Source organism: Pholcus phalangioides, unplaced genomic scaffold (assembly GCF_987345545.1).
Source record: "Pholcus phalangioides strain wild (caught in Gottingen) unplaced genomic scaffold, Ppha-v1.0 ptg000011l_1, whole genome shotgun sequence".
In the NCBI taxonomy this organism is placed as follows: domain Eukaryota; kingdom Metazoa; phylum Arthropoda; class Arachnida; order Araneae; family Pholcidae; genus Pholcus; species Pholcus phalangioides.
Genome location: NW_028301604.1, coordinates 62,593,598 through 62,619,404, shown reverse-complemented (window position 1 = coordinate 62,619,404; position 25,807 = coordinate 62,593,598). Strand labels below are relative to the sequence as shown.

The 25,807-nt window shown below is 36.9% G+C and overlaps 1 protein-coding gene across 3 annotated transcripts in view; it reads right to left on the bottom strand.

The window, feature by feature from the left end:
- Positions 1-1,416: 1,416 nt before the first annotated feature.
- The window catches only part of LOC149080680 (glutathione S-transferase 1-like), a 29,079-nt gene continuing 4,688 nt past the window's right edge, over positions 1,417-25,807 (bottom strand). The window contains exons 1-5 of one of the 3 annotated variants that reach the window (XM_089238679.1): positions 21,028-21,388; positions 18,324-18,382; positions 13,777-13,918; positions 8,454-8,618; positions 1,418-2,614 (exon numbers count right to left, since the gene is read on the bottom strand). In XM_089238679.1, the coding sequence (XP_089094805.1) occupies positions 2,480-2,614; positions 8,454-8,618; positions 13,777-13,918; positions 18,324-18,382; positions 21,028-21,168 (642 nt within the window). In that variant the 5' untranslated portion in view covers positions 21,169-21,388 and the 3' untranslated portion in view covers positions 1,418-2,479. Of the gene's footprint in view, positions 2,615-8,453; positions 8,619-13,776; positions 13,919-18,323; positions 18,383-21,027; positions 21,389-25,807 lie in introns of those variants that run through there. The other 2 variants (XM_089238680.1, XM_089238681.1) reach the window with 2 other exon arrangements.

Sequence of the window (25,807 nt, the reverse complement as noted above, 5' to 3'; positions counted from 1 at the left end):
GGAACATCAATAATGGAAGTATCCCGGATGAAATTACAAACATTCACTTTGTGCTCACTATCGGTATTCCTAGACCAGATAGTAATTCCAACTTTGGGAGGGGGAATTACTAGATTTCTTTTGTCGTGTCCCATTTCCTTTGATGCCCTAAGCTTGGTTTTTTGCCTGTTATTCCTTAATGGCAAAAAAAGGACCAGACTTTTGTGAGGGACCACCTGCATATATACAATCTTTTCTTCTTTGAAATATAAGCTAATTCCATACCTAATAACTAAAAACGATATTATAGGAGCTTTAAACTGAAAGCCTCCTTTCACAGTCAATAATATTTTAATGGGAAAAAATTCAATTTTAATCAAAAATTTCTAAAACATCTTCTAAGAAAAGAAAAGGTTTCTTTTGAAAAAATTGCGGGCCCTGAAATTTTGCAGCCCGGTGCGACCGCACCTTTCACACCCCCTGAAGTCCGGCCCTGCGTGCACTCGTTGGCGCTGCTGCTGAGTAGCAGATTTTCGTGTCCCACGTGCACGATTCTTCGTATTCAGTAGGTGTTTTTTTTTTCAAAAATAAGCAGAGTATTGTATGAGGTGGAGTTCGCATTTTTTCTCGTATATAAAATATTGCTTAATATCAACATTATTTACATAAATACGGTATTATCAATTGCTTCTTTAATTGATTCCGGAGTTATTTTATTTTTTTCTGAAGTTTTATTAAATATTAGAACTGTTCTTTAGTTAGTTTTGACTTTTCATTAGTTCTAAATGTTAAAGGATTATTATAATTTCGGAATTTTCATTGATACACTGAATTTTTATTGTGTGATTGTTTCCAAATTTTAAATTGTCATCAATTCTGAATTTTCATGAATTTTTATCCATCTCAAATTTTATTACTTTTCAATTTTTATCGTCCAGAATTTTCATTAATTCTAATAATCCTGAATTTTTATCGATTTTCAGAAAAATTCGCTTTTGTTTTTTTAATTAGCCTACGAAAAATTTTTCAAAATTACTGAATTTGGCTTTAATTCCGAATTTTCATTAATTATAACATTTCATCGACACACAGGAATCATTTTTCATTAAATCTGAATTTTAATTATTAATTTCGCTAACTTTGGTGTTCCATTAATCTAGTTATTTTGCATTAAATATGAACTTTCAGCAGTTTTGGAATTATTCATTAATTTCGAATTATTCATTAATTTCGAATTGTCATCAATACTTTCATTAGTCCATCAGTTCTAAATTTTCTCACTCATTATGAGATTATTTTCCATTAATTTCGGAATTTTCATTGATTCCAATTTCTATTAATTGTGAGTCATTGTAAATTTTTAATTTTCATAAATCCTGAATTTTCATTAATTTTCATAAATCCTGAATTTTCATTAATTTTCATAAATCCTGAGTTTGTATTAATTTTTATCCATCTTAAATTTGCGTCATTTTTTATGCAGGTTCAATTTTCATTAATTTATGCATAAATACACTTTTATTTATTTTTTTTAATTACGGAATAATTTGCTTCTGAATTTTCATTATTTATAACATTTCATCAATCGAGGAATAATTTCTCAAAAAATCGGAATTTTCAATAGCTATGGAGTTATTCATTAATTTCGAATTGTCATTAATCCTAATTTTTCATTATTTTTTTGTGCCACGTTTTTATGTATTGTGATAGATATTTTTCAACACATTCCCGTATATACGCTCTATTTTCATTAAAGTTGTCTTTATTTTAATATGCCGACTTTTCTCACCAATATATAATATCTAGGCTCAGGAAGCCTCTAAAATGCCAACGTTCCGGGGCCCCAGAAATCGTTTCCTTCCAAAAACGCTCGTCCACTCTGAATCCTGCGTCCAGAGTTAACGAAGGAACTGTGCTCCAATATACGCATTCCCTCGCTACGCGTGGGGCGTGTTGACATCATCGCGATCAGGTCTAGTCCATTCGCGAACGCTACATGTGGCTCAATTCGCACCTAGCTTAATAGGTAATATACATGCTAATGAAATGCATTTTATATCATGTGTGTGAGGTGACCATGCAAAGCAACGTATGAGTTCTGTCCTGTCAACAAGACATTTTGCGTGTAGGTTGTATAGTTAATGGTGCGACAGAATACTGTGTCAAAGTTTTGGATCTTTTCAACAACGCAATCACGTAACACAGTATAGCGTATACAGTATTATGTTACGGTAAACGTGATAAACCATAATTATTAATTTTCCCCGATCAAATTATTAGTCCTATCAATTTTGAAGTCATGTTCTTTTTTTACTTTGTTTTTGAAGCCCAGCGGACTAATGTTCAGCAGACACATGTAAATTAATGTTAGTCACGTTATTAACATCGGATCTATAACCGACTATATAATATACAATACGATCGTAAAGCTCAAATAAAGAGTTCTAAAATCAAGTTCTAGATAATAGTAACGCGATCTTACAATATTTTGAACGAAGAATTACATTTTTAATGAAGCTTTATATTCGTTGAGAGGATCCTCGTTGACCTCTTTGTAGAAAGGCAGTTCTGTTTTTATTTTGTTGATCCATGCAAAAACTTTTGGAAAGCCGCTGAAGTCATAGTCATCCACAACCTATGCGAAAAATAAAAATCCAATGTTATGTAACTGAAAGAAAACGATTAGATGCAAGGCAAGTTTGTATGTTTGTGTCTTATTTATTGATTTTTTTTACTCTGGATGACGTGTAAAAAAAAGGAGTGAAAAGGAATAGTAATAAAAAAATGATTTATCTTTTATACGTAGTTGCCAGTGAATGAAAGGAAGCAATTTTTTTTACCTCGCACACCATATATAAAACTTCCCTGTTACTCTTCATGATGTGAACAAGGTGCTATACAGGGTGACGCGACCTGTTTTGCCAAATGAAAGGGGGTGATAGATGCGCCTAAGTGAAACATGAAACACCCTACCAAACCTATTCTATCTTGAACCGTTTTCGAGTTATGGTGGATAATCTGAACATGGAAATAAATCGTCAAGTCTAAAAAACCCAAATTTATGACGTTTCTGCAAAACCAACACGCAAACTAAGTATACATATATTTAGAAAGAACATAAAAAATCCTATGAAGTGACACCATTTTTATCCGAATATCTGGATTTAATAGTGAGCTACAAGCGCTGAAAGATTGGCGAAGTTCAAAATCGAATTGTCACCAAAACTTTTAATCGCCAATTCCGCAAAAACACCCTTCTTGCTATAATCGGTCAAATTTACCAAAAAAAACTTTTGCATTCTTAAGTTTCCAAACTTATCCATACCAGCTATATATATATATATATATATATATATATATATATATATACACACATATATACACGCAGTGGCCAAAAAATTAGAAACACCCTGGGAGGTTCCCACAAATATTGTGTGGAACCTCCTATAGCTTTAATGAACAGAGGCATGGACTCTACAAGTTGCTGAAACCTTTAAGGAGGAATATTAGCCCATCCTAACGAAATGTCAGCTCTTAATTCTCTTAGATTAGAAGGTGGTGTTTCGAGCTTTTAACAGACTTTTCAACCTCAATGAGAAATATTCACTGAGATATTCTCTAATTCGAAAAACGGAGGAAAGTTGAGAAAAAACAGCATTGAATACAGGTAAAACGGTTTACGCTGGTTCAGACTAATATTTTTTGTATTTGCATCGAAGTTTTGTATCCTACCCTGACTTAACGCAGTTATCGTCGGTCCCACCTATCACTTAACTTTGGGGTATGGCTCTATATTATTTTTATTCAGTAGTGGGGTTGGCTTGAGCAAATTTCAATTTCTACCATTCGGTAATATTAACCATTTAAGCGGTTTTTAAAATTTTCCTGATCCGCATCATAACTGTTTTTTTTCGATTGGAGCTGAGAACTGCTCTTTCCCCCCCCCCCCCCCAACAGGAATATTTGATGAATATGCCATGACGTGTGTTTTTTTTCTATAGGAAGAGAAATACTTTTTTTTCGGGAAAAAGATCTTTCAGTAATTTATACTGATAAGGAAACGCTCCTAAGCTAAACTCGAATTCGACGAAAATTTTACAGGCGTTAGTACACTGGTGAAATAAATTAAGAGAATTTGCATATTTTATCGAATTTCATGAAAAGAACTGAACTGAATGTAAAACTACTGCTTCTAGACAAAAATGCAAATCTTATACGTCAAATACGTAAGCGTACAAGTGTGTGTAGGCGGAGCCAGTAGAGAAACAGGCTTTATAAGCGTGCGTAAGTTAAGACGCATTTCGTTCGCTAGTACACCTCGGCGAATTTCTTGGTGTTATTTTGCTGCAATCGGTTAATTTCAAATTGTAACAGTAAAAATGAGTAACCACCAACGTTTAGATGATGGAATGAGGTATCGAATTGTGGGGACGCTAGAAGCAGGACAATCTCAAGTCCAGATTTGTAGAGGGTTCAATTTAACGCACAGCGTCGTGTGTAACTTATGGAAACAGTTCCAGGATACCGGATCCATCGAGAGAAAGCCTGGGCAACGTCGTCCAAGAGCCACGATGGCCAGAGTAGATCGCCATTTGTCAATTATAGCGAGGCGTAACAGGAATGCTACAGCTTCTCATGACTTTTATGCAGCCACAGGAACCCATGTATCAAGGGTGACTGTTTCCAAAAGACTTCATGAGAGAGGGTTGTTTGCAAGAAGACCTGCTGTTTGCGTCCCGCTCACTTCTACGGACAGGAGAATCCGTTTATCATGGTGCAGAGAGCATAGAGATTGGAGTATGGATCAATGGGCGACCGTTCTCTTCACTGATGAATCCCGGTTCAGCCTAAGCACCGATTCTCGCCGTACGTTCATATGGAGAGAACCAGGGACCCGCTACCTACCCTCCAATGTCCGCGAAATCGACCATTGTGGCAGTGGAGGTTTAATGGTCTGGGCAGGCATCATGTTGGATGGCCGCACACCTCTCCATGTCTTTGAAAGAGGCACTGTGACTGGTGTGAGGTATAGGGATGAGGTCTTGGAGCCCTATGTTCGCCTTTTCCGGGGTGCAGTTGGCCCTGAGTGCATTTTAATGGACGATAACGCGAGGCCACATAGAGCTCTTCTGCTCGACGATTTTCTAGAGAGTGAGGATTTTCGCCGGATGGATTAGCCAGCCAGATCTCCAGACCTTAACCTTATAGAGCATGTCTGGGACGCTCTGGGGAGGGCAATTTCAACTCGCAACCCCCCTCCGGGAACCATCCAGGGAATGAAAACAGCGTTGCTGAACGAGTGGGACCAATTGCCACAGGAAATGATAAACTGTCTTATTTCAAGTATGAAATCACGCTGCGAGACCTGTATATTTGTGAGAGGGGACCATACCCCCTATTAACCCATCTATTAACCCATTTTTTTGTTTATTCTACAACCGCTGTTTCATACCTTCCGACTCCAACGAGTGTTACACACGATCATGCGCGTGTGTATTACAATTATTGAATGGTTATTTGTTTTGTATTGTATCAATGTATGTACATATCAAATTTCATTAAAATCGGTACAGTAGTTCTAGAGATAATCGACCAAGTCTGCAAATTCTCTTAATTTCTTACACCAGTGTAGATGGCTCAAAATATGTACTGCGAAAAAAGTAGTTGCGGAATTCCAACAGAAAAGCTGTAAAAAATGAATACAAATCAGCATTTTTAACGCCAAATGCAACCCTACTTCGAGGATTCAGAGAAAAGCGGCAAATTCTTAAAGGAACTGTCCGTGTTTCTCCCGAATGAGTTTAAATCTGTTGTAGTTATTTTTGGGCATTTTGCATTCAAAAGTGTTTGAAATTGAGTTTGAATATTTATTTTTAGTCTAATCGTGCATTTCTCCTACACTTTTATTTTACATAAGTTAAACAAATTAGCGAGTTGCAATGAGTTTTTGTTGTTGTTTTGTTTAATGTTGAAAAGTCTCGCATGAAATTGCATTGTTGTATATACCTCGATGTTTTTTAATCTATTTTTTTTAAACCAACTGTGTGGCTTTCAAGAAAATGCCACCACATATTAATGTGTTCAACGTGGTGGATGCTGTACCATGAATTCTCTGTTCAAGAAATGGAGCTGACAGATTTTACAGAAGCCGAAATAAATTTAAAAAATAAAATAATAGAAATTTTTTTTGAAAGAACCTTGAATCTATTTGCGAAATGTTTGATGATGAAGTAGAAGATACTCCGGATTTAGAGTCATCAGTTGACGAAAGTGAATTTGAGGATTCTGATTTTGACATTATATACTAGATGAAATGTATGTAGGTGAAGAGTTAAATGAGGAAGTCCAGAGTTTATCTTTTTTTTTTTTTTTTTTGAAACTCAAAGAGCAGCCGTTGAATACTGGCGTAGCAGTAAAAAAATGAAACATCGCACACTAAAATCTGTTCAAAGCAAGTATAGATTTGTAAAAAGTTTGTCTCAAATGTATTTGTGGGAAGATCAAGTGAACAAATTTGGTGATAAGAGGTACAAACTATACGAAATTCAAAAATGTTTTTCAAAAGCTTCAGGATGCAAGGCGCAGGCATGTAAACGTGCATGACTCGGATTTGAAAAGCTGGGCTTGTAGCTCTGTTCCTAAAAATGCCATTCAACGCTTCCGGAAAATGGCTCTGTAATTTTAAATAGAATCGTATAGAATTGTTAGCAGCAAAATTACTAAAATGATCGCTCAAAAGCAGATTCATGAAGAGGATCACATTGTAAATGCTTCAAAAGCATATGTAAATGATGTATGTACTTTTTTTTAAGAATTCGCAGTTGAAGGATAACCAGATGTTTAATACTGTTCAATCGGGTTTTAATAAAGAAATTCATTCGGGGAGAACGCTTTAATTTTTTTGTTCAAAACAGATTGAAAGTGCTGCACAATCTATCCATGCTACGACCCATTTTCATATACTGTAATTCCAACAATCAGCGAAGATGGAATGCTCCTATATCGCCTTTATTTATTGTGTATTCTAAACCTAAAGGACAATTCGGAACGCAAGTTCGGCAGAAAATGTTTCATGCTGACAATATTTATACAGTCGCCTTCGAAATCGGGGAAAATGGGATCAAGAGAACTGCGCTAATATTTTTATCGGAAGTGTATTTTAAAAACACACCCGATGAAACCGTACTTTTAAAAGTGGATTCTTGGTCACCCTTCAAAAACAATGATTTGATTGATAGTGTTACGCCACCGGGTAAAATCGTTCATGTGTTTGTGATGCCACCTAAAACCCCACTCATCTGATACAACCACTTGATAGGTACGGTTTTCGGGTGTGGAAAAATTTCTTTCGCAAATTTTCAGATTTAGTTATGATTGAACAAATACAAATCGATTTGTTTCATCGAGACAATATTTTTAAAGTACAATTCATTGCACACAACCAGTTTTCTTCACCACGCTACGTCAACATGTGGAAATATTCATGGTATGCAATGCTCATACACAGAAACGCATCCTGGGTATTTCGAGAATCCTGTTGATTTTATATTTATTGCAAACAACGCACTTGATTGCTGGAAACAAAACTGTGCATCCAAAATATTCGTTCGCTGTAGCTGGTGTAAAATACGTTTCAGCTTTATGCATTTCTTCAGTGAGCCCCTCATATATTTGTAACACTTTCAATTTATAAAGAAATTATATAACCCTTTCTCATTGACCTGAATCAGTTGTAATCAATTATATCTGTTGTAAACTATGCAAGATAGTACTGATGCATTTAATCTGCGTATTCTGGTTTTCGAGTGATACTTTTGAGAAGCAATTTTTCAAATATTAACGCCTCAATACAGCATAAAGCACGTTTTGATAGTATAAACGCATTAGATGTTTTCGTTAATTTTCAAGAATGCAAAGTCGCCAATTGATGCTAACTGTACGGGTTTGGCATGCTAGACCCAATTTTCAACATTAATTTACTCCTCTTGTAATGCAAAAAATTCCGCAGCTACTTTTTTTTCAGAGTACATATTTTGAGCCATCTACTAACGCCTGTAAAATTTTGGTCGAATTCTATGGATTTAGCTTTTTTTGGAAGCGTTTCCGTGTGAGTGTATATTTCTTTACTGTGTTGAAAGAAAGGGGAAAAATACACACAAAAATCTCTTTTTCTCGCCTTTTCTCTTATATAACCTTGAACGAGAGCTGACTCCACCCACTGGCAGTTGATTGGTTGGAGGGGGGGAGGGGAGTTGGAAAACGTGTTTTATGGTAAAATACCTTCAACGCATTTTTAAAAGACGAAATATTTCGGGGTGGCTGAAATAAAGCGGATCAAGTTTGACGAGATATCTCGAGATTGCCGCTGAAAGAGTAAAAGAAAAAATAGTGTTCAGAAAAAATAGACCGTAGTCAAAAAATTGGGCTCTAAAAAACTATGAAATACTTGATATAAGAAAAATGGTTCAACTCACTTCTATCAAACTTAAACTGGCGATGATGGAAAGGTCGGCAATAGTAAGATGATCTCCGGCAACGTAAGAAGTTTGACCAAGAAATATTTCTAAGAGAGCAAGTGCTTTTTTGAAAATTTCTTCTTTTTCGGATTCTTTTGGCTTCCCGTGAAACAAATACGGGAACTGGAATACCCAAAACAAAATACTGAGTCCTGGCATTTACAGTCCGTCCACGAAAATGTATAGAATGCACAAAAAAAAGAGTTTATTTAAAGAACGAAAATAGATATGAATATGTGATCAAATATAGTTTCCAAACATATTCAAAATCATCGAACAAAAAAGTTTAAATAATTATGCAAATTGCACAGAAATTATGTGAAATTAAAAAAAAAAGCTATCCTAAAAATATATACAATAAGAAACTAATACGGAATTTGTTTTAGTAAATGCATCTCAAAACCGTTTGGACTCTACGCTGCTCCGTAGTAGAGTCCAAACGGTTTAGTGTGATCTGAACAAGTGGTTCTCGATTGGTAGAAGAAGCTTCTGAAGCAATTTCCGGTTCAAATTTTTACCACAAATGCTGTAAGCCCCCTTCGAGTCCTTTACTGGAGTGTATTGCTTCCCATTAGCTTATAAAGGTATGCCCATAGTGCACGCGTTTCCGATTCTGGAAACCCGGCGTCGTTTCTGATTGGTTAAAAACCCGAATTTCAACTTTTTAGTTTTCAGGTTTCGAACGACTAGCGGGAAAAATTTCTTGGTGTTTCCAACTCCAACAATCGGTAGCGATCGGACCAATAGGAATGGGGATACGCTCCGTTAATCTGCGTAGCGTTTCGCCGCTTTGCGTGAACCGGTCGCCGCCGTGCGGGGCGTTTCACTTAATCACATTTTTTTTTATAGTTATAAAATAATTATACTAGGCCTATATTTGGTTTTTCCAAAGGCGGTAAAAACACACAAAGGTAAATACCATACCAACCCTACAGTTGGCATGCATCCATTTTGTGATCTGAAGGGATTTTGAATCCCCCAAACTCCTCCATCAGATTGATTATTAGCTATAAATATCATTAATTAACGAATAAAAAAAAGGTGATTATATTGACTTTATTATTATTATTTATTTAACTGAACCTTTTTCCTAGGCGAGTTTACAAGGCCCAGGGTATACACTCGTGTGCAAAAATTCAGAGAATTAGCACATTATGTCGAATTTCTGAAAAACTAGTGGACAGATTTTAATGAAATTTGGTACGAATATGAATGTGCGATAATCAATCGAAATATGCCGGAAATGCGGAAAACTACGAAGAAATTGTATACAAAAAACTGAATTAACGAAATATGCTGGGCGGAGATACGGGGGGGGGCGTGCCCCTTCCCAGCGTCAAAGCCGACTGATCTAATGTATTTAAGTATACATGAATTGACATAATCATCATCATAATCATTCTGCACACCCCCCCCCCAATCATCGTGCCCCCCCCCCCGAGACTTTCAAGTCTATCCCATGGAGGTATTACTAGTGGAGATGGCAACGCGGCAAAGATCAAATGATTCCGGGTTGCCTTTTTCTAGCATCTAACGCGTTTTTCATTCAGCACAAACATTGCAAGTGCCTAAATGCTTTTCTATGAGAATTTTCTGAAAAAACTTCGGTGGCCTCTCTTAAATTTCGAATTAATTTTAAATGCCAAATAATGTTGCAGATAGTTAGACTGTATTACCAAGAAGATCTCATTTGAAAATTTTTAGTATCTAATGCAATTTAGCGGGAGAAAAAACGATTTCCTCCAAGTGCTATATGTGTGTATAAGAATGGATAATATTTTGGTTTCTTCTCTATTTGTATGAGTATTGCATGTTTTAGAATCTTATTATACTCAACTACAGATAGGACAGTATACACAGCATCATGTGACCCCCGCAAATTGGTTCTGAGGTCAGGGCCTGACATATGGGTCCCCTGGGAAAAGCTAAATTTTTGAGACCGCTGTGATTAAGGTCTAATATGTTTCGTTAGTCAATGAGATGCTGCTCACATTTCGGGGCCCAAAAAATCATGGAGTCCCATTTCTTCTACAAGGGTAGGGCTCCAGCTTTGGGGCCCCCGGATGATTCTCATTATTATTTGTTTTGTTTTTTACGCTATAAATTCACTATAAGAGGGGCCCGTGAAAGGTCCCAGCCTAGGGGCCTTGCTCCAGGATGTGGGAGATCATGGGGCCTCCACACCCGAGTGGAAGTACCAGCCCTTACCAATTTACATACTTCTGAAAATCACAGTACTATATCTTATTAGCAGAGGTGCTATATCAGGGCCGTCTTATTAACAGCATCTTGAGGGCTACTCCATGAAAGTGATTTTTCTGGAGACCCACCTCGCTGTAACTACCTTCTTTCAAATTTATCATATTACTTGCACTCGAAAAATACAACCAAGTCTCATTATCATAGGAGCAGGGCCGCCCTTACTGCACGCGGAATTTTTTTGGAGCCAAGTGCGTCTCAACAGTTTTGGGACATCAAAAATATTTAGGATCCCCCTTTGTCTAGATTTTATATATTTTATGCGGATAATTCTTCCAATGCCAATGAAAATTCAGAATTAACGAAGGAAGTAATTCCAGGATTTATTAAAGAAATACTTCCAGAATTTACAAAAATTCAAAGCCAAAATGGAAAAAATACTTCCAAAAGTATTCCAGAATTTATAAAAATTCAGTACTACCGGGGGGATTCCTTAATTCAAGAAAATTAAGAAATAATGAAATTAGTACTTCCGCAATTGATGGAAATTAAGAATTAATGCAAGAAATAATTTTAATTGGTGAAAGCCCCCAATAGTTTACCGTAAGTGCGGGAACTCAAAAAGTGCGGGCCCGGTGCAACCGCACCTGTTGCACACCCCCCCCCCCCAAGGGTGGTTCTGCATAGGAGACCTTCTTTGCACTTGAGGCTCCGAGCTATGCCCGAGTAGTCCCAATGCTTTAAAATGGCCATCACCATTGGCTCCCACTTTCTGCAGCAGGGGGCTCCCTAGGCTGGGGTCTTTGGTGGGCCCCCAACCCAAACTTTTCACGGACCTCTCTGTAGTAAATTTATAGCGTGAAAAATGATCGTTCCTGGCTCCTGGGCTGGAGCCCTTCAGCCCTGCTCTTGGGGGGGGGGGGGGCATGAACCTCATTTCTATACATCCGAGGCCGTAGGGACGCCGGACCAGAAGGGGGCGCAAATTTCATTTTTAAAATCTCCTTCAACATTACAAGGGGTTGTGCCAAATGCTACAAAAAATAAAATAAATAAATAAAATAAAAAAAAAATCCATAATAATTAAAATTTTTCAATTAACTTGGGCCCCTGTTTAACCGGGTCAATGGTGGACCATACCATTGTACATTGAATTAAGCTGTTGTGAATATGGATTCAGAGTTGGCCCGTGTGGAAAGTTTTTCTTTTTCCCGAAATGCTTGATAGGTTGAAGACCCCTAAATTAGACAGTTAAAATTTCTTTTTCATATAAAAAAGTGAAATTTATTTTAACAAACAGCGCAATCAGTTCAATATATTCTTGATTCCTTTTGAAAATATCAAACCAATTATAATGAAAAAAGTAATTCGGCAATGTAAACGCGTATAGGCAGCTTATAAGTTGCTATAGCAACGGATAGCGTCCATTCAGCACAAACAAGCTATTCCGCTTGTTTGTGCCGAAAGGCAGGACATCACGTGACCTTTTGTCATCTCCACCCCATAATACCTCCATGGTGTATCCCCGCCTATATATGCAGTTAATGCTGTTTGTGTGTGTCTGATATAAAGGGTTACCAAAACTAGCAAGCAGTGTATCGGCTATCAAAGTTACCAATTTTGGAGCTAAAAAAAGTCGCCACGGTGGCACTGACCACGCTTATGGGAAAATTAACCGTTAACCCTGTGCATTATTAACCACACAATAGCCGTCGAAATTCCCAGAATTTTTTCTGTATTTGTTTTGTCCGTTCTGTTTTTCAGAGTTGGAAAAAAATTATTGTGGTGGTCGGTTTTATTGGTCAGAATAGTGGTGCCACCTGTTGTGAAAATTGAAAAGTGGCGTTGTTAAGGCGTCCTCCTTTCTCAGTTTTTGAGTCCGGTAACCCTAGTCTGACGTCGCCCTCTCAAAGCGACGCTAAAGACCGAAACACATTACGCTGACATTATCACGTCATGTCAGTGTAGTGTGTTTCGCCCTTACATGCTACTGAGTTTGCGACTGTACTGCATGCATACGAATGTGTTCGTTAATTATATTGGGGAAATTGAAGAACTAAAATTTTTGAGAATATTTATTAAGTCCATACTTAATGAGACATCTGGCATGAACTCGGAGAAGGCGTTCTTGTGAAGAAATAAATAATTGTAATAAATCGATTATTATATATATAGTACCTACCATCACATCCCATAAACGGCAATTATTACATTTCAGCTTCCGTGTTCACACTGGTAAGGAGGGGGGGGGGTGACAGACCGAAGGAGAAAAAAAAACTGGCACGAAAAAAATAAACAATCGTACTGCATCTGTGCAGATAAGGCAAGATGAGTATGATCCCATTCCATTAAAATTTGGTCTATCGTCTGCTGCTGTCGCGGAAAAAGATCGTTTTCAGTGGACGACGATCTCCTCCTTTCTGTACAATGGGATCAGTCTTGCGAATACAGACAACTGTGCATGATTTGTTTATCGCTTCAAGTCGATTCCAATGGATGACTGGCTTACATTTGATGGGTAAGAATGTCGCACAAGTTGCCGATAGAGTTCAGATCTAGAATCTGTGGTGGTCAATCAATTAGACACAGTTTTGCTCCTTAAATAGCATTTGGTATTATTATTTGCAGAGTGAATGGGTGCAATTTTTCATGCTGAAATATTCGGTTCTTTCCTCCTAACAGTTTTCCAAATGGCATAAAACTTAACTGCCACAGTTATACTACGCAAAGACATTTTTTGAAGCCATTCTCGTCTTTGTAATCACCTGTCATCCCGAAAACTTCCAATCTCCAGGGAGTATCGTGTAGAAGCTTTTCTAGATTTGTGTCATCTTATGTATTAAAATTTAGCATAAAATGTAATTTTTTATGAAAGAAACTGCACATATTTTTTTTCGAAGAACAACTGCATACAACTCAGTTATTTATTAAAAGTCATCTTTCAAGTAGAAAAAACGCCATACACAATGCCGAATGTAAATGTTATAACGTGATATAAAGAAATATAATACTATTTAATAAAATATAAATATGATAATACCTAAAATATATATATATATATATATATATATATAATACCTACATAATAGTCTGTCTCAGCTTTGTACAGAGTTCCTACATCAAAATATAAAAGGCGGTCAACCATCGCGCGCTCTTGTGGATCGTTGGGGTAAAGATTGCTGTCTGGAGCATACTTGTTCATAAAATAAGCCATAATTGCTCGGCTAAGAATAAAATTGATCATTTTTCAAAATTCGACAATGATATTGATATATTTTATTTTCGTAATTTTCTAATAAAACACTCAACCCTTTATTTACCACATTATGAAAAGTGAAATAATTATCATGTAAATTTTTTGGTAGGTCATTTTAGTTCTAATTAAAGCCTACAAACAAGAAAAATAATTTTTTTCAAAAAGATATTTATACAGACAACCAATTAACTTGGTACTTTAAAGTACCGTCAGCACTATACGCTTACAATAAAAAGAAAAAAATATCAATTCAAATATGTTGAATAATAGTTTTTCATTGAGTATATTTATTTATTTTACCACCAAATAAAACCATAATTTGCTTTATACATTTGTTTGATCTGATCATTTTTGTCTCACCACGGTCATTTTCTGCACACGAAGGTTAATTAGACCGGGACCTAATATTTATTGCCGATTCCGAATGGCAGTTGTTTTTATACTCACCGAGAGGTTAATGGGCTAACCCCTTGGCGTGGGACTCCCTGCGGTAGCAATCTGCTTCTGTTGTACCCCTGTGTCAGGAAATTTTCTGACAAGGACGAACCGAGTATCGAACTCGCGACAACTCTAAACACCCTTTATATATACATCTGTAAGGACACTTTGTGATGTGAGTGGTATACTGCATTACACAAAAGTGAGATGCAGAAAACACTTTCACATGGGGCGAAACATGTAACAGAATTTAATTAATTAACATATTTAAAAAAACTAGTTGTCCCACATTTGTGCTGTCATCTGATCGTAAAGTAGTTATACAGCTTTTGTACTTCAAAATACCAACACCCAACAACGTGATAAATGTCACGGGGTTTAAAAAAAGTGGTACTCTTTAAAGCAGTGTTTTTCAACCTTTTTCAGGCCATGGCCTGATAATATTTTCATCCCGTGCTCTCCAGCAATCTTATCCAGGCCTCCTATCCTCATCCCAGACCCTTTTCTACTTATTGAATTGAATTTGATCAAAACTAAATTTGTGATGAACAAAAATTTTATAAATAAGATCGATTTCTAGAACCCTGGGCCAAGCACAGATCCAGAAAGTGGGTGATCATCCTCCCAAGAGCCGAAATTTATGGGAAAAATAGTTCTGTAACATATATGATGATCTAATGGACCAACTATACAATCAGCCTTCCTCATGCATCAACGTGGGTCCGCGCCTACTCTGGGCTAAAGTTCAAAAAGCTTTTCCTTCTTGTGGGGTGTTTTATGTATGGCCGTCTCAACATCATGGTTTCTTGGACAGTGATGTTCTTTGGTCCCATACATAGCTGGAACTACAGTTTACACCATACTTACACTCAACATCATGGTACTAGAAATCTCATCATGTGCCCCCCCCCCCAGTGCCGTCTTAACGCATGGGCCCACCCTGGCACGGCCCGGAGGCCTTGTGCTGAAGAGGAGAGGGGCCTTAGAAAAATGAGAAGTGGTTGAATTTTTCGAGAATTTGTCAGGTAGGGCCTCAGAAAAATTACTTGGCCCGGGGGCCCATGATGATCTTAAGACGGCACTGCCCCCCCCCGCTATGAGGCCCGGATCATTAAGACATGTGCCTGTAGGTTAAGATGACCCTCGTTCTATGGACAGTTCCGCTGGATTCTGAAAGTAGTAACATTTTCTCCCACCATATTCTACTCGAAAGCTCTAATTTTCACAGCTCCCTGTGGCTCCCCCTTTCATCTGATTTTCCCCTATGGCCCCTTTGGAATATTCCAGGACCGCAAGGGGGATATACGACCCCAGGTTGAGAACCGATGCTTTAAAGTATCGTCAGTAGTCAAAGGGTTAAAACATTAAGAACAGCATAAAAATCAGGCAGAATTACTTGTCACATGGTTATAAAATATAATTTACTGTTGAATGTGAAATAAGTCTTTTTGAAACTGCCTGCTTGAAGTATTCTGTTAAGCAAAGGAGAAGTGAGGTAAAAACACGCGATTGCACTCATTAATTTTTACATGGAATATAATGTACATGCCTTAAACACAGGAAAATTATATTAGTACACGATTGGAATAAAAAAAAATCTTCAAATAATTAAGGTCTCTAACTACCTTTTTTAGCACTTTTCAATAAAATGGTACTGTAGGGAACTTTAATAACATTTTTTTGATAGGAAGCGTCCAGAGGCGGATTAAGGTCGGTTGAGGCCCCGGTTGCGGAAGAAAATACTGGGCCTCTTTAATTATAAAAAAGTGTAAAGTTGAGGTCTATAGCAAGGCCCTTCAGAAGTCGGAGCACAGGGTTCTCGTCCGGTGCTCCCGCCACTAAATCCGCCTCTAGAGGTGTCTCAAAAAGGTGAAAACAGAAATAAATTTTGGACTACTTAAAATGTCCTTTTCGATAAAAAGCCATTTTTACTTAAAATTTTAAGCAAAATTCATGTAACATTTGTAACACGATTGCAAAATATTCTATAAATTAAATATTTTATTTTCACAGTACATTCAGCTAATGATGATACAGGTTATGAACCATAATTTAAAGGATTAATATAGTATGCTCATAAGTTACATCCAAATCTGTTGATGTACATATGAATTTTTTGAAATTTAACATATCGTGTATAAAAAACACTAATTAGATAAATACATGTGGGGTAGACCTTAGATTTTGGTGCATAACCTTAATAATATATGGCATATTAAAATTTTTTAATGATGCAATCAATAGTTTTAGAAATCATTTTTCAAGCTTACCTAAAATGTCAAAAATTCTTTGTAAAAGTGCGTTTAAAGTTTTATTCACAAATTACTTGATATGAAAACGAAACATTAAAGTGGTCTAACTTCGGTTCTAAGCATCATATAAAAAAAAAACAAGGATTGGGTCGCGGGAGGGGGTTTCTACTGTCCGAATGACACCAAATCATATTCGGACAACAGACTCTTCAGATGATGCGTTCAATAGAAAAAGAAAAAAAAATACAAAAATCGCTGAGAAATGGTGCCGCCGTAGGAAATCATTCTACAGAGGTTAATCAGTATATTTTCCATGGGCGCGGTAGCCCAGGTCGATAAGATACTCGCCTAAAGTACCAAAGGATGTTTAGAGGTGTCGCGAGTTCGATACCCTGTTCCCCTTGTCAGAAAACTTTTCTGGTACTGGGGTACAACAGAAACGGCGACATGACCGCAGAAAAAACTGCTATCGCAAGGAGTCCCCAATCGAGGGGTTAGAGCACCAACCTCTCGATGAGTATAAAAAACAAGCCTGCCGTTCGGAATCGGCAACTGTAGGTCCCGGTCTATAATTAGCCCACGTGTGCAGAAAATGACCGTGGTGCGACAAAAGTGATCAAATATTTTCCATTCATAAAACCGTTTTTTTTTACATCTGAACACAGTAAATCCGCATTAATACACATAGTGCCAACCATAGGCGGAGATAGACTTGGAAGTCTGGGGGGGGGGGTACGGTGATGATGATGTCAATTCATCTATACATATATGCATTAGATTAGTCGACTTCACCTTTGATGCTGGGGGGGGGGGGCAATGCGCCCCCTCCCCCGTGCCAACATATGCTGGTTTTCAGATATGACTGGGTAACGGGTTGTTCTTGGTAGACCTGCGAAAATATAAAGCATTGCGAAAAATCAAAGAAACATTAATTATAAATAAAATGATTTGTCGAGTAGTTGCGCCACCTATCGGCACATTTTTATACATTAACTATTTTTTTCTATTCAATAAATGGTAGGTGCATCATCTGAAGTTCCTGTTTTCCGAATTTGGTGTTATTTAGATCTGTAGAACACCCTCCACAGTCTTTTGAGCTGGGGAAGTTTAATTTCAATAATCCTGTATGAATAAATAATATATAGTTTTATACTGCAATGCAGTTCAAAGGCGGCTTTAGTGCCGTATGATCTATGCGGCCGCACAGGTGGACCACTCTGGAAGAGATGCGGACTCCGGGGGTTAAGAATGGAAATAATTGACGAAAAAGTCTGGAAAAAAATGGTTTGTCTGCAAAAAAATTTATATTCTGAATATATTGGATAGACTAATTTGAATGTTTTGTGACGATTATTTAGTATTATACGAAGCAATATTTATGATACCCAATCCCAGTATAACTTCTTTTTTTTTTCAAATTATTAAATTGGAACTTGTACATTACAGACACAAACATGCAAAAAGACGGCCTTTTTCCCCCACAAGATTCTTTTTCAATTGACAACGCCTACGAAAGAGTTTGAAAAATATCCGTCTCTATTTCAAATAGACTATTTTCTTTTCGATAAGAAAAATAGCAACAAAATGCATGTTTTATTGATCAACACTAAAAACTTCACAAACTCAAAAAGCAGATTATTTGAACTAACAATATCTGGTAAAAATGTGTCAAATGTGTCATACCTCTCCCACAGGTAGAATCCATTGTCGTCGATAGTAGGCACTGTGTGCTGTGGATTCATCTACAAAAATTTACAAAATGTAAAATATTGCACTATCTGACTAACCACTTACCATTTCAATAATCTTTAAAAGAATCTTCCATAAAATGTCATTTTGTTTCATTCAAAAAGTTGAAAGAAAAATGCTTTATTGTACAAAATATAAGTAAAAAAAGCTAATAACCAAAATTTATATGTTTACATTATAAATATAAAAATTAGGGTTGGGTAAATCAATTAAAATTTTTGATCGATTAATCAAATTTTAATCGAATATTTTTCGTAACTATAATATTAACTGACCCTATATAAAAATATTTTTTATTCATTTCATACACCTATTCGTTAGTTTTTAACAAATATAAGGATAAATTAAAAGAAATCAAGGCTACCCACGCATGAAGCAATTTAAGATGCTGAACGTTATTTTTCAAATCTTGGAGTTTCTTCACTTGGATCTTATCATTTAAATCATTTATTTTATGTTAATCACTCATTTTGAAACTACTTCCAATTTTCATATTGTTGCTTGTTTTCCTAGAAACACTTGCCAGATAGTACTTATTGGGAGAGGAGCTGATGCTTCCCAAATACAAAGGCCACAACAGGCAAACTGCCCAACGAGTGGCTGAAAAAGTCTGCAAAAATACCTATACGGAATACACGAAAACTGTTGTTTTCACAGTGGAGACAATAACTTTTGGTCTTATCTTCTAAAACGCCGATCAAACTCATTTTGAAATTGAAATTTCTGTATCACCAATTTTCATTAAATCGACATGTATTTCCCAATGCCGAAAACTTTGATTAATAAATTGATCCAAATATTTTTAAATATGGTCACTCATCTAAAATGTTGTCTGGCTGACTGACTGAAATGGGACTTTGTTACGGGCGTCTTATGAATGAACCCTCGTTCGCTCCGTAAGGGTACGGCTCCGTACGAGCTGGAATCTCCATTTGGAAATTTGGAATTTTGGCTAAGGGAAATTTGAGTTTGATGTGGGGTAAAAAAATGTGTGAGTAAGTGTTGTGGGGCGGGGGTGGAATGTAAGTGGTGGAACTTAATTTAAGACATCAAAAATTGGTTTCGTCAAATAAAAATCAAGCTAAATTACAAACATTTTCTGCAAACTTTAATCAAATTTTAATCGGACTGATCAGTCGTGACCTGCCCTAATAAAAATGCATGTTACCCTCGATATTGTTGTTTATTACCCTGTATACAGGGTGCATAGGTAACAAGGCACATGCCATTTTACTGGCGAACCGGTGATTCTAGTCATGCTTCCAGTTAGAAAAAGTATCAAATTTACGTGTAGTACTCAGATACACTTCATTCATATTGCAAGTGGTTCTGTATAGTTATTAGAATAAAAATGTCAACTTTTTATACCGATAACTTGTGCCCAAAAACCCAATTAGAAAGTTGTTGCCTTATCTCTCCTGAGGCCAACAAAAAAATTAAACATTTCTAAGTTCATTATTCGCTGAGATATTCGAATTCGAAAACGGAGGAAAGTTGGGAAAAATCACTCTAAATGCTAAAAAACCATTTTACCCGTATTTAACACTGTTTTTCCCCAAATTTCCTCCATTTTTTGAATTAAAATATCCCAGTGAATATTGCACTTAGAAACGTGGGAATTTTTTTTGTTCGCATCGGGAGGGTTTAATTGAGTACACAAAAGTTAATTTTTTTTATTTTAATAGCTATACAACCCCTTGAAATATGAATCAACTATTTGAGAGCTACACGTTGTTTGAAAACTTTTCCAATTGGAAGTATACCTTTAGGATCAACGGTTTGCAGTAATTTGCGGCAAAAGTAAACACGAATCGCCCTGTATCTGTACATATACAAATAGAAAGGCCACAAAACGGGCAAAATGCCCACATGTATATAATACCATTTAAAATCACCTCAAGATGACTGAATTTTTAGAGAATTTCATTCGTATAGAGGGTTTTTAGAAAAGTTGGGGAAGAACAGCACAAACTAACGGACAAAGCTTCTTTTCCTCGTTTATATATGCTGTCCTTTCCCAACTTTATCCATTTCTGAATTCAAATATTTCAGCGAATATTGCACTTAGAAACGTGGATTATTTTTTTTGGCCTCAGGAGATTTAAGGCAACAACTTTCTAATTCGGTTTTTTAAGACTGGGTGTCCGTTTAAAAAGTTGTTTTTTATTTTAATAGCTATACAACCCTTTGAAAACATGAATGGCATAAGTGAGTGCTACACGTTATATGAAAACTTTTTCTAATTGGAAGTATACCTCTAGGATCAACGGTTTGCCAGTGAAATGTCATACCCCCTGTTTGCATGCACCATTTATAAACATTTGTTTTTTGATTGATTTATAACTTTCATTCTTAATATAAAAAATGTGTTGATTTTGCAGATTTTACTCGATTTCTTATTTCCATCACTTGCGATTTCCGCAGAAAATTTATGCATAAAAGATAAAATGTCCTCATTAATTAAAAAAAAATAATCGCTGGTTTTACATAGAATGCAAGAAATTCAAATTGCTCTTGACACTTAAAAGATGGGCGTAAATGATTTGAGAATAAAATCCTGTCTCCGCGAAGCACTAAGGATAATAAAAGTTGAATTTTTATTAAATCAAAGAGAGGTATTGTAGTAATTGAAGCTTACTTTCAGGTATTCGGGCTTCAATTGTTCCCCATTTTGAGTATCCACAGTTTTAAGATTAACATCAAGACCAATTTGCTTGGCTGTCATGACCACGGCTCGAGCGGGAGCGCTCACCGGAGCATAGTAAACATCAATGACCATGACCACTTCTGTTTTATCTATGACTGTCAGAGTTTTTAAGGCAAGTGAGCTACACGAACCCAGAGTGAAACAGCTAATCTGAAGCGCTATACTTTAACAATTTCCTTGATATGCGTGTAATTCATTCAACTTAATCAGTTCAACGTAAATAAAAAGAAAACAGGTTTATTGATGATGAAGGCATAAAAAACTACATAAGAAAATTTCTTTGGTTCGCATTTTGTTGAGTGTCGCTCGTGTTATTAAAATATGTTTGTGTTTCAATACCTTTTCTTAGTAACCAGGTAACGAGCATTTAGTTACCTAGATACCACTCACCTGTTACTGTTTGCTCACGAAGAGAGAGAGAGAGAGAGAATAGAAAAAAAATCATTCTCTTTTATGAAATTGTCGAATGGATAACACGATTCCCGGGAAAGGCTGAGATATATTTTCAAGCCAATAGAATTCGGATATTTATTTGCTTGCAATCATAGCAGTATGACTCTCTCTCTCTCTTCCCCCCCCCCCCCACACACACACACACACATACACAATGTGCGTGGGCGCGGTAGCCCAGGCCGATAAGATACTCGCCTAAAGTACCAAAGGATGTTAAGAGGTGTCGCGAGTTCGATACCCGGTTCGTCCTTGTCAGAAAACTTTCCTGACACGGGGGTACAAATGACCGGAGAAAAAATTGCTACCGCGGCGAGTCCCCCATTGAGGAGTATAAAAAAACAAGCCTGCCATTCGGAATCGGCAATAAATTGTAGGTCCCGGTCTAATTAGCCCTCGTGTGCAAAAAATGACCGTGGTGTGACAAAAATGATCAAATATAATGTGCGGTCGAATGGTAATAGCAAAGGCGGTAGAGGATGTGTTTCTAGAGTGTTCCCAACAGCACTACCAAAAGTAAATATCATATTCTTCTGACGGATTTTCTGCAACAAGTGCAATCAACCATTCTGGGGATGTATGATATTGTAATGTGGAAGGCCTTCTCATGGTGCAATCTGGGTAACGCAAATTCTACCACAAGTCATTGTACCGCTTGATCATTGTTTAGCGCAGCATAATCATATACCTTCGAATGGTTGATAGCACAATCGCAGCAAATCTGTCGGAAAAATATGATAATTGTTTCTGGTGAAGTGCTGTTGTGCACTCGCTAAAACCACCCTCTACCGCTTTTGGCATTGCTATTCGACCGTAAATTATATGAACGAAAATGCTTGTCTTATATCATCTCTTAAAGTTTGTTCCATGATTTTAGCATTACCCTGTATACAGGGTGATTCCATAATTCTCCTGCCGCATTTTACTGGCAAACCATTGATCCTAGAGGCATACTTCCAATTAGAAAAAGTAACCAAATAACGTGTAGAACTCAAGCACGTTATTTTTGTTGCAAAGGGTTGTATAGTTATTAAAATATGAAAACTACTTATTTATTTATTCTCAATATATTTATTTATTTATTTATTCAAAGACGATGCGGTGGTTAAGTATGGCAAAAATTGAAAGCGACGATTGGTGTTACAAGAAAATTTGGAAATCGTAGTTCAATCTGCCATATTTGTGGGAGGTTGTTCCAGTCGGTAATAGTTCTTGGGAAGAAACTAAATTCATGAGACAATCTGAAGAAGCAAAGATGGGCTACAACTTTTGGGGATGGTCGAGTTCAACAGAAAAATGTGAGGGTTTAGTTAGTGTGTTGGAAGTGTCAATCCATATGGTGGATTTTGAAAAGAAAAGTTAATCGAGAGATAAGTCTAAGAGAGGAAAGCGGTTAGATATTGAGTTGGCGCTTGAGCTCCGAAATGGAGAGGAAGACCAGCAATCAAAAATGAAGCGTGTGGACTTATTTTGGATAGATTCTAATTTGTCTATGTTGGTTTCCGTATGGGTGTCCCAAGTTTCACAGGTATAGAAGAGAACAGGGAGGATATAAGTCTGGATACACACAGGTGACGGACATGACGGGTGGAGTTTTTCAGATTACGACGAAAAGAGTTTTTGGAGACATTTAACGAGAAATATAATCAACATGACGATTCCAGCGGAGATCAGCAGAGATTATAACACCCAGGTATTTATAATGGGAAACCTCAGAGATAAAAGAATCGTTGATTGAATAAGGGAAATCGCGAGGGGAATGCTTTTTTACTTTTAACTTTCATAAAAACTGTTTTTGAGGAGTTGAAGGGACAATTCCCAGGTTGAGCATCATTCGGAAATAATGTTAAGGTTGTGTTGAGAAGATTCTTGGTTTGATGTATTGGAAACTGTTTGGTAAATGATACAATTGTCTGCGAAGAGTCTGATCCGGCAGTTAATTGAGTTAGGTAGATCATTGATATAAATTAAAAATAAGAGTGGTGAGAGGACCAAACCTTGGGGCGTGCCAGACTTAACATGAAGAAATAGGGAGTTCTGGCCCTTGAATAAGACAAACTGGCTGCGGTATATCGGGGAGGCCTCCACCCATTTAAGCAGTTGAACAGATAGGCCAAGGCTTGAAAGTTTTAGTAGAAGTTCGTTATGGGACACCCTGTCAAATGCTTTAAAAAATCTAGGAAAATGATATCGGATTGAAGGTTTTTGTCAGTGGTGTTTGTCAGATCACGTATGTAAAGTATTAACTGGGTAGATACAGATAACGATGATCTAAAGCCATATTGGTTAGGAAAGAAAAAGTTAATCGAGTCGAGGTGGATTAATCGAGTCATACGGATTTCCTTGGCAACTAGCTTGCAGCATGAGGTGGTCTTCAATAACCCGATTAGGAAGTTGTTCCGTTCATCCCCCGTTCAAATATGTCAACAAATATTGCACTTGGAAACGTGGGATTTTTTTGTTGGCCTCAGGAAAGACAAGTTCAACATTTTTCTGATTTGATGTTTTGTGGACAGGGTGTCCGTATAAAAAAATAATTTTAATGTTTTAATACCTATATAACCCCATGTAATATGAATGACGTATATCTGAGTTCTACACGTCATTTGAATACTTTTTCTAATTCGAAGTATGCTTCTGGAATCAACGGTTCGCCAGTAAAATGCGGCAAGGGGAATTATGGAATTACCCTGTATATATGACGATCAACTCTAAAATTGTCACATTTTTATGCAATATTTATATATTTTGGAAACTTTTTGGCAGACAGGGACCAGAATTCGCGTATAGGGTGTTACGAAACGAATGTAACAAAATTTTGAAGGATGATAGAATACACCTAAGCAAAAAAATATTTTTTAATAGAACGTGTGGTCGAATACGAAGAGTTGAAGCGTAACCACATTAATGACACTAATTTTGGTGACAAGCTCCTTAGGGGTTTGAACGGGAAACACGTACACCCTGCTCTTAAGATGGCTCATGAAAAAAAAGGGGACTGTTCGGGAGACCATGCGAGGGGCCCGACGTGTTCAACCAATTGAAGCAGAAATGTAGCCTCTGAGCAATTCTGCATTTTGCGGTGAAAACCGAACGGCTTCATAATGCTGCAACCCAGGGCCGTAACTAGGTTTTTTTGCCATCCCCGTGGCAAACATGATTTTGCCCCCCCCCAAAAAAAAACTGTAAAATTCGATAGTTTTATAACGGTGTTCTTTTTATCCCTCCTAAAACTGCCTCCCCGTAAATTTTTTGTGGCCCGGAGCAGTTGCCCCCACCCCCTCTAGTTCCGGCCCTGCTGCAACCACACGCGTCTTCATATGGTTGACGGCACATTCTGCAGCAAATCCGTAAAGAAGAATACGACACATACACAAGCCGGTTCGCGTTACAGTAATTTTCAGTATTTTTAAAAAGAGTAATCGTTATGATTTTTTTATAAAACATGTTCCATCAAGTGTTCGGAAATCGGATATATATATATATATTCACTTTGACATCGTATGACTTACCGTGTGCATAACGAAAAGACACGCCAGTTTTTTTCCAGACGTTGTAAAGCAAGTTTTATATCTTTTTAGTTTTTAGGCGAGTACTGACAGGGTGTAAGATATAATTGCGTGCAGCCAAACGATTCCTCGCGACAATGTAAGACACATGGTGGTGATATTGTCTGCTTTTGAGTACAAGGAAGAAATGTCGATCTAATATATCTTAATTTGCTAAGCTAATGGAAAGCTCTTATATTGTGTTTGGAGAGAGTTTTTCATTCTATAAAGTAATATCAGTTTTATATTCATTTTTTCTTTCATTCAACTATTGAAGGTCAAATACACATACACACGCACAGTCTCTGTTTTTTGTTGGAACATCTCGGCTATATCTTCACGAAGGTTTAATATGTTAAGTGACACTCCAATAAATGAGATACGCTTGAGTTCCCCACGCGATCTAAGGCTTTAGATACGCTGACTTTTTTGATGGTTTCAGACTAACTAGATAACTGCAGAATATCCTTCAAGTGCAACATCTAACATCCGAACTCCATCAGACAAAAACTAAGATATATTGGAAAAAACTGTTCTCCTATACTTGCCAAAGGAAAATACCATTGATCTGAAGAAATTATCTTCCTCAATAAATATTTGCTGATTGGAAGTATACGGATGACCATCAAAGTTATTTTCAACTATATTTTTTTGGCCTATAGTTTTTTAACTTCGGTAAACTTTCAGTAACTTTCTATATTCCTGCGTTGAAA